This window comes from Myxine glutinosa, chromosome 10, assembly GCF_964187855.1.
Source record: "Myxine glutinosa chromosome 10, kmMyxGlut1.1, whole genome shotgun sequence".
In the NCBI taxonomy this organism is placed as follows: Eukaryota; Metazoa; Chordata; class Myxini; order Myxiniformes; family Myxinidae; genus Myxine; species Myxine glutinosa.
This window is the reverse complement of record NC_136270.1, coordinates 95,976,176-95,991,932: the sequence shown is the minus strand read 5'-3', so window position 1 is coordinate 95,991,932 and position 15,757 is coordinate 95,976,176. Positions and strand designations below refer to the sequence as shown.

Below are 15,757 nucleotides of genomic sequence, written 5' to 3'. Positions count from 1 at the left end.
GGCAGCAACTGATAAATGTGCCTGTATCCAGAAGGCTAGTCAACCAACGACTGGTTCATGCAGGCTATCGTGCCAGGCATCCCCTGAGAAAGCCACGCCTGACCAGTCAACACCACCAGCGCCGATTGCAGTGGGCCAGAGAGCACCGTCAATGGCAGCCAGGACACTGGAATCACGTGATCTTCAGTGTCGAGTCTAGATTTCTGGTCTATCGTCAAGATGGCCGCGTCCGAGTGCGCAGACAAGTGCATGAAGCCTACAACAAAGATCGTATAGTGCCAAGAGTCCAAGCTGGAGGTGGTGGGGTGATCGTTTGGGCTGCTTTTCATGCAGGGGGAAAAACTGACCTGGTTGTTCTGAATGGAAACCTGAACCAGTTCAAGTACAGGGCCATTCTGGAAGAAACATTGCTTCCATTTGCTCGTGCAGCCTTTCGAGGAAACTTTGTCTTCCAAGATGACAATGCACGGCCTCATCGTGCTCGCATGATCCAACACTTTCTTGCTGACCGTGGTGTAGAGCATATGGAGTGGCCTGCCATGTCCCCGGATATGAATCCGATAGAGAACTTGTGGGCAGAATTAACGCGTCAAATCGACCACTTGGACCAGCAGTCGACCTCTGTGCGTGAATTGCAGCAGGCTATTGTCACTGCATGGCAAGCGATTCCTGTCCAAACCTTGGCAAATCTCTTGAACAGCATGCCTCAACGTGTACGTGCTCTCCTGAATGCTCGTGGGGGTTACACGAAGTACTGAACTGTAATTTTACTGTCCGTAATCCCAGTCGTAATTTAACTTTTGTTTTTGTTGAAAAAAAAATTGGCTAATGTGCAAAAAAAGAGATACTTCTGGAAAACGTACAGAAGTTTAACACAGTACTGTCCATGAATTGAGTTCGATATCAGTTTACATCACTTTCAAGGATCAATTTATTTGTTTCAAAATGTCAAATGTGGTTTTTGTTTCTTTTAAAGGTCACATTAACAAAATCTAGAATAATTTCAACATAATTCCAATGAACTTTTGGTTCCAAGACATCTTGAAAAGTAAGTTCACCCCCACAAAAAAAATATTCCATATTAAATGCCAAGTCTGTAGATTGTTTATTTATAATCTTGTTCATTTATATAATTGTGTTACTGCACCCCAAGTGGTGCCTGTAATAGCGGACATGGATTTGTCCCCCCATTGGGGGAAGACCCTCTTGTGAGCAGGTAGTTGGTGCTCCCATGGTTGGCAGTGAGTGCCCCGGAAGCAGAGATGAAAAGAGAGTGGTAATAGGTTTTGATTCTGTACATGTAGAGCTTAAATAGTTCCAAGATTATTTTTTCACTATTACTTTTTTCAGTGTGAGGAATGTATTATTATATTTTAATTGTAATGTGACTTTTCAGCTTTATGTTGCTATTGTTATGCCAGTAATGTGTGCTTGCAAGTTGTAAAAGTCAGAAATAACAAAAAAAAATACCTTCTCTTCTTGAAGATTTTTCAAGACCACGAATGACGAATGCTGGCAGACTGGTTTTCCAACTTTACATCCTGCAGATGTATGGTGCACATACTGAGGCATTGTTTTAGATGCAAAATTCCAGGAGGGTGACATTTTTATATGTAAAAAAAACCAGGATTGTGACATTTTTATAGCTGGGTCGAAATTTGAATCTGTGTGCATAACTTGGTGATCCTGCGAGCACATATAAATCGGTCACACATTTGAAATCTAAAAGTAGCGTACCATTTCCATTCACATTGCAATGAGTTATCTTTCTGTTCAGTGTTCAAATTAACTGGAAGAGAATCTACGAAAATATCACTTAAGTTGTAACTTTGTCACAATTTGCAGTAGTTCATGATTATCAAGCCGAATAAAAATTTTTGGAAATAAGTATTTTGTTCGCACGTACGCATCCTGTGTCCAGGTTAAATATATTTTGTCGTGGAACAACGACCCAAAAGGATTGTCATAAACATAAATTGATATAACATACAGTCGTGGCCAAAAATATTGGCACTCTTGCACTTTTTTCAAATAATGAACCATTTCTTCCAGAAAATTGTTTAAATTTAAAAAATATTTTGGTATCCACATATATACTTCTTTGGTTTGCAGTGGAACAAAACAAAAAAGCGAAAAAATGACTAAAGCTTAATTTATTCCACACAGAAATCCTAAAATGGCCCAGACAATATTATTGGCACCCTTTAGAAGTTGTTAGAAATAATTATATTTCAAGCAGGTGATTCTCATTTACCGTTTACTGTGGAATTGAACTCACCTGTGGTGAGTTGCAGGTGCCTGCAATATAAAAATCACTCATTCAACCAGTTTGAATGGAGAGAAGGAGTCATTCTGCTGTTTTGTGTCACAATTGTCTGAGGAGGTCAGACACAAGACTTTCGCCAAGCATGGACAATCTCAAGGCTACAAGTCCATCTCCAGAGACCTTGATGTTCCTGTGTCCACCGTACGCAATGTTATCAGGAAGTTTAAGGCCCATGGCACTGTAGACAAGCTCCCTGGACGTGGCTGCAAGAGAAAACTTGATCGAAGATTGCAGAGAAGGATTGTTCGAATGGTGGAGAAAGCACCTCGATCAACTGCCAAACAGATTCAAGCTGACCTTCAGACACAAGGTACGACAGTTTCAACTCGCACCATCCTTCGCCAACTCGATGAAAGAGGGTTCTATGGTAGGAGACTCTGGAGGACCCCACTGCCGAGAAAGCCTGACTGGAGTTTGCCAAAACACACGCGAACAAGCCAAACTACTTCTGGGAGAATGTCCCGTTTACAGATGAGACCAAATGAGAGCTTTTGGTTAAAGTACATAATCTCTATGTTTACAGCAAACAAAATGAAGCCTTCAAAGAAAAGAACACCTTCCCTACAGTCAAACATGGAGGAGGTTCAGTGATGTTTTGGGGTTGATGTGCTGCCTCTAGCACTGGGTGCCTTGAATGTGTGCGTGGCATCATGAAATGAGGAGATTACCAAGGCATTTTGGAGAGCAATGTTCGACCCAGTGTCAGAAAGCTGGGTCTCTGTCGACGGTCATGGGTCTTGCAGCAGGACAATGACCCCAAACACACTTCAAAAAGCACCCAGGGAATGATTCAACACAAAACGCTTGACTGTTCTGAAGTGGCCAGCAATGAATCCAGATCTAAATCCCATTGGACACCTGTGGGTAGATGTGAAAACAGCATTTGAGAAAAGGCACCCTTCAAATCTGGGAGAACTGGAGCAGTTTGCACAAGAAGAGTGGACGAAACCTTCAGTTGAGAGGTGCAGGAAGTTCATTCATGGCTATAGGAAGCACTTGACTGCAGTTATTTTGTCCAAAGGCCGTGCTACCAAATATTAAGTCGAGGTTGTCAATAATTCTGTCAATGGCATTTCTTTTTATTTTCTGATTTAAAAGGATATATTAAGTTCTGAATTAAAAATAAAGGTTCTGTAACATTAACAGTGAAATAAAGAATTGTGGAGACCGAATACTTTTGTCAATTTCAACTTTGTTTTCCAGAAAATCGTGAGTTATTTGAAAAAAGTGCAAGGGTGCTGATATTTTTGGCCACGTCTGTATATAATATGGATTTAAAAAGTAATTAAAAATCCCACTTCATTTTCTTCAAAATATTATGCATCTCGCAATAAAAACCTTTTGTACAAAATGAGCAAGAAGAAAGGTAAAAATAAAAATTCTAAATGTAACCAACTGTACGAAATAGCTTCATCTCATAATTTTTTTATAATTTGTGTTTATGAGAAGGTGGATGTCATAAGGAATCAAGCAGAACCCGATCCACCAAAAACATCATATCTGCACTACAAGAGGTGTGTGTGTGTGTGTGTGTGTATGTGTGTGTGTCGCGGTTTTTCTCAGAAATGGCTGAACGTAATTGCTTTATAGTGCCTCAGCCCTTGTAGTTATGTGAAATGTAATATCAGATGATGTCTGATCCCATTCCTTAGTGGGTTCCTGAAGTGTTTTTGTCACCCCAAAAAATTAGAAGAAGAAAAAAACTGATTTATTTCTTCAAATTATTAACAGGATTGGAACATCACCGGGCAATGCCGGGTACTCCTGCTGGTACAGCTTCGTCAGACATTATGAATTCAATGGAACATAAATTATTTTGCTCTTCCAAGGTTTTAAAATATACCTTTCAAAGATTTTCACAAGGATCATGTAAAAAATAAAAGGTATTAAGTCATCAAGGTTTGTGTTTTGTAAGCAATGAGCATGTAAAAAAAAAAATTCAATTGACACAATTTTGTTTATTCTCATCAGTTGATTGTGATTGTTGATAACGATGCCAGGGGTGGATTTTTATTCCAAAAGATTCGAACATTTATGAACCGCTTGAGACTGCGGCGGATCTCTGCGGTTCGCACTCCATAGATAATTGGATTGGCGAAAGGCTGAACCAGATAGAACAAGGAATCACTCACGTGTTGTAAATATTGTGGGAAATAGTTTGTGGACGACATTCGCAAGGAAATCAAAACAAAAACAATGGAGAAAATAAAGAGTGAAAGTACCAAGCAGTGAGTGACACATGTGTGCAGGGCTTTCCTGTTCCCCTCTGAAGATGGTCCAGAATGTAGGCATACATACAGGATGCGGGTGTACGTGACAACGACCACGACGATGAGAGTGACAGTGGTGAGAGAAGCACATGCAATCCCATATAAACTGTTTATGGTGAAATCTTCACATGAAAGTCTAGCCACAGCCATGTGAACACAACTTACCTTGTGAATCTCTGGATATTTGCAAAATGTTCGTCCAATCAATAACACAACATAAACACCGGCGAGAAGAGATGACCAGCAAACGGTGAGAAACATCGCTTTGTGAGCTCTGCTGTTGGTGAGCAGGACATTGTAGCGAAGAGGATGGCAGACTGCCAGGTAGCGGTCTACGGCCATTATACTCAATATGTAACGTTGCATCGTCGCAGTGATTGAAACAAAGAAGACTTGAATAAAACATGCAGGTTTTGTAATCATGTTATTTCCACTGATGCTGTACATCAGACGAGGTAATATCGTTGTACAACTTCCAATGTCCATCAACAATAAATGAGCAAGGAAGATGTAGACAGGTTTGTGCAGGTGCTTTTCACGGAGAATGAGTAAGATGAGAACGAGGTTCATCGTGATCGTGATGAGGTAGATGAAGAAAAAAGCACCAACAGCCCATGGTCTCAAACTCTTTGGCTCATCGAAGATCGAAGTGAGGAGGAACACATCAGGTGGCAGTGAATGATTCCCTTCAAACATCATGGTCTCCTTCAATCCTGGACTGACTGATGAAGGGAACAGTTATACCAATTTACAAAATAATGAGAGAAATGTTCCAGGTTACATTTTAAGTTTTACAGTATTGACAAAATGTTTTAAATTTCATTTACAGATTTCAACTTTGCATTTAGGATTTGAATACAGCAAAGTTTTTCTGCACATTCAAACGATTATTCTTATTTCCATCAAATTAAAATAAAGATCTCAAAAGCAAATATTGACTCGAAGAGATGACATTCTGCTTACCTCAAATGATGTTCTATAATATCTCGCTGCTTACAATTTGAACATTTATATGGATAGTGGAAGAGAGAAACCAATACAATACTTGCATTAAATGCCACCAGAGAGCAACATAGCAACGATAGTTATACCCACAGGTACCTTTCAAATTGTTAACCATCAGGGTAATTAATAATGTCCGAAGGTGCACTGAATGAAGTGAACCTTCCATCTTGATTCTACTCTGAACGATTCCTAAACATATTTAGTGTCAATGTCATTGAAATTTTAGGTTGGATTACAAAATTATTTTTGCTCACGTGTATTTCTTCATTATACTTAAAGTTCATTATCACAAACCCAAAGGTTATTTCATGAATCGTTGTCCAACCGGGAAGCAAACTTTGCGTTTTATCTGAGTTTAATCTCAAGCGATGCATGAACACACTGGCATGACATTGTCCACATAAAAAACAATTGAAAACTGACTCTTTTTCGCCCCTCCTTGCTCACTTTACTTACAATTCATATATCTTGTCGAAGAAAATTCATGAAAGCTCCTTTGTCGACAAATTAGTCTTAATTACGAGATGGTTCTCTAACTAGATGCTGCGAGAAATGTCTCATGAACACTGTGGTTCAATATTTGGAAGTAACCAGATATTTTCCGAATTCTCATTATCTATCCACACGATTTGTGTCTGTGTTACCATTTGAAATGAGGAAGGGATGGAAGGGGGGCATCCACTAGAGACAGACTTGACAAGGGGCCAACAGGTTTTAGAGGATGGAGACAAGTTTGAAAGCTCATTCCTGAGTATGGACAGATGTTGTTTTCTGGCTCTCTTGAAAGTAGACACATACTTGTTGTGAGCTTTGTGGAATGATCTGAGGTTGCCTTCGGTTGGATTTTCCTTCCAGGAGGAGAGTGGAAGTTGTTTCAAAATACTGCCTCACCAAAGGTTTCATAGCACCAAGAGCGGAAGGATGGATATGATAATTTTGAAGACGAGATGGGATGAAACTGCTCAAGAGAGCAGGTTTCTGTGGAAGAATTCCCAGACTGAATTTATATCAGGGGCGGTAAACATTGGAGATCAGGCCTGAAGTGTGATGGCTGCTTGCAGTCATTGTCAGATTGCTTGAGTGAACTGCCAGACTCGCCAGTGCTGAGGCTGTTCCCTGAGAATAGTGAGAGACCTTCACAAGCACATTATGAGATGAGCCAATTGGCGCAGAGACCGAGCAAAATATTGTTACGGATTCGGTACTTCCGTGGTTGTGGTTTTCATCCACTTGAAACATTTCTGGTTAGGTATTGTTATGTCTGGGGGTAGAGCAAAATCTAGAGGTAAGTAGATCTGTATAGGTAGGTATTCGACTGTCGTGATAGGGACTCTACTTGTAATAAGTTCTTTAAGTTTAGGCGTTTGTCGGGATAAGATGTATAATTGTGGATCGACCAGGAGATTCGTGTGATAGTTAGATAGGGATTAAAAGATAACGCCCCTGTGAGTCTCAGCTGGTCATCAAACCCTTGTCCATTATGGCACTGCAAACCACATAAACACTTAGTTCGCACACCATGAGGTCCCTAGCGCAACATTAAATAATTCCTCCCCCCTGACATGACTTTGGAAGAGAATAGACGGGAAATCGGGCTGGAACACCGCCACAATCGGCCGCCACCATGTACACCTCCGCAAGGCCTAGGAACCTCGCCTAGCACGTGTTATAACACAAAGACCGCGGGGTCGGGGACGGGAGAGTTGGAGTGATGCCGTGGGCGTGTCCCTGGGCGAGCCGGCGAGCCGGGGGAGGCTCCGATTGGCCGAGGAGTGCGCCAATGTGACGTCATCGGCCAGGGATATTAGCGAGGGTCGGACGCCATTTTCGGCAGTCCCGGTGTGAGTTGAGATGAGAGCAGAGCCCTGACTTGAGTCAAGAGTTCGAAGACAGTACAGTTGAGTTGGCTGCCAGGTGAGTCGAGGGAGTTGAGTTGAGCAGTCCCGCAGTGCAGTTCAGTTCGGAAGAGTCTGGAGAGAGTGAACTCGGACTTGGCCATAGCGCGCAGTCGCACTTGCGCCCTCTTCCCCTTTTTCGCCATTCCTCTTGGTTCTGGAGTTTGTGCTCGCGTTGGAGATCGACGACGCGTGGTGCTTTTGGTGCGTGGTGCTCGGCCTTGTGGGACTTGGAGCGAGGGACCTCGTGGTGTGCGAACGGGCCGGAAGGAGCAGTGTTGGACGGCAGCCACAAAGACTATGAAAGACCAGATAAGCCCGCATCCGCGTACATTTTGAACGACGTGACGTGTTCTTTTCATAATTCATCTTCCTCGTTTTGTGTTTGATATCAGTCGTGTGGGGACGTCCCGATTTAGGATATTAGATTTACCGGCGCGTGCTTTTTCCTGTCTTGCTTTTATTTAGTAAATCCTTATATTCTTTTCTGTATATATCTGAACACAGTTTCCTGGGTGTTTGATTTTCATAGCTAAGATTGCGGGGTTCTCGTCGTTTCCCTCCATCCTGCACGCTTTGATTGGAATCCGCTATTGAGTTTTCGCCTCGGGAGTTTACAGCCTCGTAATCGGCATCCACAACTTTGATGTTAATTGCAGTTGCGTGACAGTATTATTATTCTTATCGGGGTTGGAAGGAAACGGCGATTATTGTTGTTTAAGGGAAATGGTTATTGTGGTTAAAAGGTTAAAAGCGCTCATGATAAAAATGAGACAGGAAATTGGATCGTGAACCGGAAGACGACGAGCGAAGAAGAAGAGGGCGCGAGGAAGAAGTGGAAGTACGCGTTGGTTGAAGCTCCGTGCCGAGCGTGGTCGAGCGTGCCTCGCGAGTGAACTTTGAGTCCTGGAAAGGAATCTCGTGCAATTAGTGATATCGCTGGAGTAGTGAAAAGCCTGCGATGGATGGGTGTGCCGGGGATGGGTGTGCACTAAAGCGGCGTCTGAAGATTGCACTGCGGTTCGTTGGCTGAACGGTGAATGTGCACGTCTGGGTCGCGTATTTGGGATTCCCTTTCCACTGCCAGTTTGGTGTTGGATTAGACCACGTGTCGGTCCACGCCTTGCCTACACCTCCTTACTCGCCTCATCGCGTCTTCGCTTCATCGCCTCTTCGCCAGGATCCCCTCTGAGTTATAGAGACATTGAGTAGTGCTCTGTTCCATTCCCTGGGAGTGCCGTGAGTTTGAGTTAGGTTACTAGAGAGGATGGTACCATCTTAAGATATTGATTGTATGGTTGATTGCTGTCATTGTTGTATCGTGATTCCGGTGTACTCTTTAATATATTCTTTGGTTGTGGATAACTCTTGGTGTGGTTTCCATATTGATTTCGACACGGAGTAACATATTTTTCTGCCGTGGCTCCTCCCGGGGTTCGGAGGTATACCGAGAGCAGGAGGTCCGGGAGGAACACGTAACAGAAATTGGGGGCTCGTCCAATTGACTCGTGGACTTGAAATTGGGTCTTCGTCCGGGATATATATATTTAAAAAAAACACTATATAGTTACAGTATATACATATATATATATATTCCTTAAATTTCGTCCAGGAAAGAATTCCCTAACATTCCCAGAATTCCCAAATTTGGAACTTTTTCCAACATTCCCAATTTTTTCCAAAAACACACAAAAAATTTTTTTGTGTTTTTTTAAAAATTTCTTGTGTGAAGGTTAACATGTGCTAACGGATAGTCACCATGGAGTTTGATGCAGAGAAGTTTGCAGCGACCCCTAGTGAGGCACAGTTCCGAGCGTTATTAAAATCGGAACTCTTGAAATTGGCCAAACATTTTAGCTTGGAGGTCCGAACGAATATGAGGAAGGCAGAGATGCAGACAGTGGTGATACAATCTCTGGTGGGATAAGGAACATGGACAGAGGTAGCCTTGGATTGGTTACCCGAGGAACAAGAAAATGTGGAGCTCTGGAAAGTGGAGGTGCAATTGCAGAGGCAGGAAAGGTTAAAAGCAGAGGAAAGGAAAGCAGAAAAGGAAAGAGCAGCACAGGAACGAGAAATCGAGGAAAGAAGAGCAGCACAGGAATGAGAACTTTAGGAAAGGTTAGAGGAGAAAAAAAGCAGAGGAGAGAAAAGCCGAAAGGGAGTTAAGGGAACGTGAAATGGCGCTTCAGCAGGAACTTCAACTCAAGGAGCTGGATTTAATGAAAGAACAGGGAGAAGTACCATCCATGCCGACTGGTTCGACACCTAGTCAGAACACCTGGGATGTTGGCAGACATGTGAGGCTGGTTCCACCCTTCAATGAAAAGGAAATAGCCAAATTTTTTTCACACTTTGAGAAAGTGGCTCAACTGCTAAAATGGCCTGAGGAGTCCTGGACCATATTAGTGCAAAGTGTTCTGGTGGGTAAAGCTCAAGATATTTATTCGGCTTTACCGATTGACCAATGTGTAGATTATGAGATAGTGAAGAAAAACATTCTCAAAGCCTATGAATTGGTCCCGGAAGCTAACCGGCAAAAATCCGGAATGCCAGGAAGAGGGAGAGTGAGACCCATGTGGAGTTTGCCAGAATGAAAGAAACCATGTTTGATAGGTGGTGTGATTCCAAAGGGGTTGGGAAAGACTTCGAACTATTGCGACAATTGATCCTGGTGGAGGAATTCCAACAGTGTGTCCCCGAGGACATTAAAGTTCATCTGGAGGAAAGGAAAGTACCAAAGCTGTATGAGGCAGCAGCCATGGCTGATGACTATGCCTTAACCCACAGGATGGGGTTCCGCAAACTTAACTTCTCGCCTAGACCTAGGCAGGGGAGCTATGGTCCATCAGGGGCGGAGAACGAAAATTCATGGGGGTGGCCTCGAGATGAATCTGAGGACCAATCTGATACCATGACTCCTAGAAATCCGAAGACAGCAGTTCCAAGGCAGACCTATCCTCCGGGGGGCTCGAGGCAGACCACGAGGTTCTCCTCTGGGCCTACTTGCGCTTTTTGCCATAAACCTGGACACTTGATGTCCCACTGTTATGCTCTGGGAAAGGAAAATCAGGAGTGGAGTTCGACTAGTACAACTCCGAATGCAATGGCCAATGTGAGAAATCGCCCTCAAAAGGGTTACCAACCATTTATTTCAGAGGGGTTTGTGTTACTGGATGGAGCCTCGACTAACCGGAGACCTGTTAGGGTATTGAGGGACACAGGAGCACATCAATCTTTAATGCTTGAAGGCATCTTGCCATTGTCAGAGGAGACGGGAAATGGGGATAGTGTTCGTTTACAGGGGATTGGTGGCTGTGTTACAGCTCCACTTCATGTCATCCATTTGGAGTCCGATTTGGTGTCAGGACCGGTCACCGTAGGTTTACAAGCCACTCTTCCTGTAGAGGGAGTATCTTTTGTTATCGGGAATGATTTGGCCGGTGGTCAAGTTTCTGGTAACCTGATGTTTGTTGAAAAGCCTAGTAGGAAGCGCCCTGAAGAGAAGAGGAAGTACCCTGAAACTAAGTGTCAGCACACGCAAGTCAGGGATGGAGGCAATATTGGCAAGCTCTTTGTAGGTGGACTGAACTTCAAAACAAAGGAAGATGTTCTGGAGTCTGCCTTCAGCAAATATGGACTGCTTTTGGAAGTGCTGCTGATAAAATACAGGGAGACATAAAAGTCAAGAGGGTTTGGCTTTGTCACGTTTGAAAACACAAAGGACGCCAGAGTTGCAGAAAAGGATCTGAATAGCAAGGAGTTGGAGGGTCGGACCATAACAGTAGGGAAGGCATTTCCTAGGTGTCGAGGGGGCTACAGAGGAGGATCACGGAGTAGTAGTTTTGGTGGTGGCCGCAATCGATATTATTATGGAGGCTTCCAGAGTTATGGCAGCCCCCGAAGGAAGGATTAATCAGAGTAGTGGCCGAGAAGGAGACCGCTATTCATGTGACTACAGTGACAAGCGGTCCAACCGTGATTATTAGGAAAGTTCGGAAGAGTTGAAGCGCTGAAGATTCCTACACGGATTAACCGTGAATGCCACGTTCCTAAAGGCGTCCATGTAGTGAACTTTCCTGCACGGATTAACCGTGAACTCCACGTTCCTAAAGGCGTCCATGTAGTGAACTTTCCTACACGGATTAACTGTGGACTCCACGTTCCTAAAGGCATCCATGTAGTGAATACTCCCAGGCCTCACCACCCAACCACCATGGAACCTGGCTCTCAGCTCGGCCTCGCGGAAAAAAGTACTGTAGATTTGCTTGACTTTGGATTTTTGATCACCACCCCTTAACCTTCATTCAAAAGAAACTAAAAGTAAAAAATCAGAGGGGGCTGAGATGGAGTTTGGCTTTGCAGGGGTTCAACTGGGAAATTGAACATGTAAAGGGCAGGGACAATGTCGTTGTTGATGGTTTGTCCAGAGTCAATTAACGTTGGAAATCTCTGTGGGTTGTTCGAAGTTTGTTGCTTTATTTTTTTGGGGGAAATATTGATTATTGTTGTTAATGGGAATTGATGATTTGGGTTGTGAGTTTACTTTGTTTGTTTACAAAGGTTGCCTGCAAAGAAAGATTTCACTGTGTTCAAGCTTTCTTTCTTGAGGGGGGGAAGTGTTACGGATTCGGTACTTCCGTGGTTGTGGTTTTCATCCACTTGAAACCTTTCTGGTTCGGTATTATTATTCTTATCGGGGTTGGAAGGAAACGGCGATTATTGTTGTTTAAGGGAAATGGTTATTGTGGTTAAAAGGTTAAAAGCGCTCATGATAAAAATGAGACAGGAAATCGGATCGTGAACCGGAAGACGATGAGCGAAGAAGAAGAGGGCATGAGGAAGAAGTGGAAGGACGCGTTGGTTGAAGCTCCGTGCTGAGCGTGGTTGAGCGTGCCTCGCGAGTGAACTTTGAGTCCTTGAAAGGAATCTCGTGCAATTAGTGTTATCGCTGGAAAAGTGAAAAGCCTGCAAAGTCAGGTACAGGCGTGAGGTTCCGGAGAATCCTCGCCTCGAGGCTTTGGCTCGAGTGGGATACGTCCGCCATTTTGGACCTCGTGCGTCGTTCACTGAAAAAGGTTTTGCTGCGTCAGCTGGTCTCCCCCTCCGGTGGGCTGCTGGGGATGGGTGTGCACTAAAGCGTCATCTGAAGATTGCACTGCGGTTCGTTGGCTGAACGGTGAATGTGCACGTCTGGGTCGCGTATTTGGGATTCCCTTTCCACTGCCAGTTTGGTGTTGGATTAGACCAGGTGACGGTCCACGCCTTGCCTACACCTCCTTACTCGCCTCATCGCGTCTTCGCTTCATCGCCCCTTCGCCAGGATCCCCTCTGAGTTATAGAGACATTGATGAGTGCTCTGTTCCATTCCCTGTGAGTGCCGTGAGTTTGAGTTAGGGTACTAGAGAAGATGGTACCATCTTAAGATATTGATTGTATGGTTGATTGCTGTCATTGTTGTATTTTGATTCCGGTGTACTCTTTAATATATTCTTTGGTTGTGGATAACTCTTGGTGTGGTTTCCATATTGATTTCGACACGGAGTAACATATTTTTCTGCCATGGCTCCTCCCGGGGTTCGGAGGTATACCGAGACCAGGAGGTCGGGGAGGAACACGTAACAATATACATTGTCGGGGAAGTTGGTCATCACCAAATTCAGATGGGAAGACTTTCCATTGGGAGAAATCCAGGTAGCAAAATTCACAGATTGAGTCATTCCCATGGAGTAACAAAAGTCTTTTGCAGAAGTGCCATAGTTGATGAGAGAAACCATCACCAAGCCAATTAGCATGCTGACAATCAAAGTCACCACATATGAGGAAGAGAGAGTTTGGATGAGAGATTAAAAGTTGGTCCATGTCGTCTGAGAGAGAGAGAGAGATGCAGAAGGAGTAGTCACTGTTGGAAGGACATCTCTGTTTGGAGGAGTTCACTTCTCCCCTCCCTCTCCCTTCCCCCCCTCTTCTTTCCCCTCCTCTCCCACTACCCTCCTCCTTCTACCCCAACCACTTCCCCTCCCAGTTCCTCTCCTCCCTCCTCTCATCCCCCCTCCCCCCACCCCTTCCTGTCTCTCCTCCTCCCTCTTCTAATTCCAGTCATGACGCAACTCTGCATTACCCTGCAACGTCGGGTACATTTGCGAGTATTTAATATGTAGAACTCATTCTAACCACCCACGTACTCACTGACTCACTGACTGATATTAATGTCCGGTACCTTCCGGGTGATTTTGCTGAAAGCTTAAATTTTGCGTGCCAATGGACATCAAAGCAGATGCACCGAGAAAAACCATAGATCCGACAAAAAGCGTCTGCAAATGAACATTTACGTAAACAAAACCATAAATGTGTCTTCAAGAAAAAAATAACTAGAACGACGCTCTTCGACATCATGACATCGACCGATATGCCTCCACCCACATCATTACATCATTATACATACTTGTACAAAATTTGATTTGAATCCACTTTTTTGAAATTCCAACTTCTTTCCTGGAAGTCCTTGCAGTGTCCATATGTTTTATACCTCTCCCACCTCCCCGCAAGCCCTCTCCCTCCCACAGTTCTCTCGATGTCCCTGCTCTCAAATGTTGTGTTTGTGTCCTTCCCCCTCTCTCCCCATCTTGTCTTCCGCTCCCCTTATTTTGTGTTTTCTGTGTCCGTTTGACTATTTGTGTGATTAATGTTAGCTCTTTCACGAGCCTCGATCTTGTATACAAAAAAAAAAAAAAAAAAAATAACACTCCAAGCAAGACCAGAAGCTGTATAATAATGAACAGGGTCTATTCCATATGAATTTTTATTCTGACAGACATCTCCAAATGTTTCAAATACTTGGACAGACAGGTAAAAAAACATCAAACATCAGCCAGTAACAAAACATCATTCTTGAGATACAAGTCGTGATATTCACCAAGATTTTTCATGTTGAATTTTTCCCAGGTATGCTCTGCGTGTTGATAGTCTTTATCACTAATATGAGTTTTATTCAGCTCAATGTATAAACTTTTTTTTGGAAGGGAGTTGCGTTTCCTCAAATCTGTCGAAGTCCTCCATATTTCCATGTTGTCAACAGGGTAAACATCCTTACGTGATAAGTGTTTTGATTCCTCTTCATTTAAGAATTGGGTTTGAAGATTTGAAAATGATGCGAGCCTGATGCCAATGTTGATAAAGGGCTTGCCATACGTTTGCATGAATCAATAAATTTTATATTAGTCTTGTGAGTTGTTGGGATTGATTTTGTTCATGAGATATACTTTTAATCTGTGGTAGGAATGGCAGATATGCATCAAAACATCTTACTTGATTCATGTTTGAATAAATGTGTGTCATTGTGAGTGTTGTTGTGAAAAAAGACTGGAATGAAGTTAGAGAGTTTATAATTGAGATTACAAGTTGATGAGCTGCTCTTCTGTCTCTAATGCTTCGTCTCTAATTTTTAGTTATCTCTCTATTGCTAACTTTTCGTCTCTAACTTTGTTATTTTTCAACCTTCTCTGAAGAGTTGATAATTTCATCTTTACAAATGTTAAATTTCTTAAATATTCTTCCTCTTCTTGTGTTAATGTCACTGGTTTAACTTTTTTGAATTATTTCTGTTAGTTGAATACAATGTTGTTGTTATCGTTTTGCAAACTCTTCAGAAACATTTTCACCTTTGTACAATTCCAATTTATTATATCGGTGTCCAACAGGTGATTTAATATATTATTATTTTTAATATAATAAAACCCACAAGGAGTATTTTTTTTTGTCAATCTCTGAAATTTGGCAGAAACATTACAATGTCAGAAATCTTGAAACGAAGCAAATTAAATGAGGGTTTTTTCTCATGGTAAACCAATTCTTCTTTGTTTTATTTTGTCATATAAAATTTTACCTTCATATAAAACTTTAGAGTGTTGAATTCCCTTTAAAGTTCAAAATATTGTTATGTTTGTGGGGGTAGTTGGATGTAGAGTCAGGTAGATTCGTATAGGTAGGTGCTCCGGATGTCAGGTAAGAACCATCACCTGTAATAAGCTCTGGTTAGCCGAATGTCAGAGTAAGGTGTATCTCCGTCCCCATCACGAGGGGGCGGGGCATGTTAACTAGCTTAGGGGATAAGGATAAATTATCCCTTGTATGTCTTGTGATGAAACGAAACGATTCACCAGGAAAACTCCTAACGTGAGCTTTTATTCACTTGAATGCAACTCATCTACAAAGAAAACGCAAAAGCTAATAAGCAAGCATCCCAGAGCACCTTCATTAAC

At 42.8% G+C, this 15,757-nt stretch overlaps 1 protein-coding gene across 1 annotated transcript; it reads right to left on the bottom strand.

Annotated features, from left to right (window-relative positions):
- Positions 1–4,293: 4,293 nt before the first annotated feature.
- LOC137433399 (olfactory receptor 52E8-like) lies at positions 4,294–5,295 on the bottom strand. Its single transcript, XM_068125732.2, has one exon. It carries the CDS (start codon positions 5,293–5,295, stop codon positions 4,294–4,296), a length of 1,002 nt encoding a protein of 333 aa, XP_067981833.2.
- Between the last annotated feature and the right edge of the window lie 10,462 nt (positions 5,296–15,757).

Excerpts from the sequence above, each read along its gene's own strand:
- LOC137433399 (XM_068125732.2), bottom strand. The coding sequence starts at position 5,295 with ATGATGTTTGAAGGGAATCATTCACTGCCACCTGATGTGTTCCTCCTC.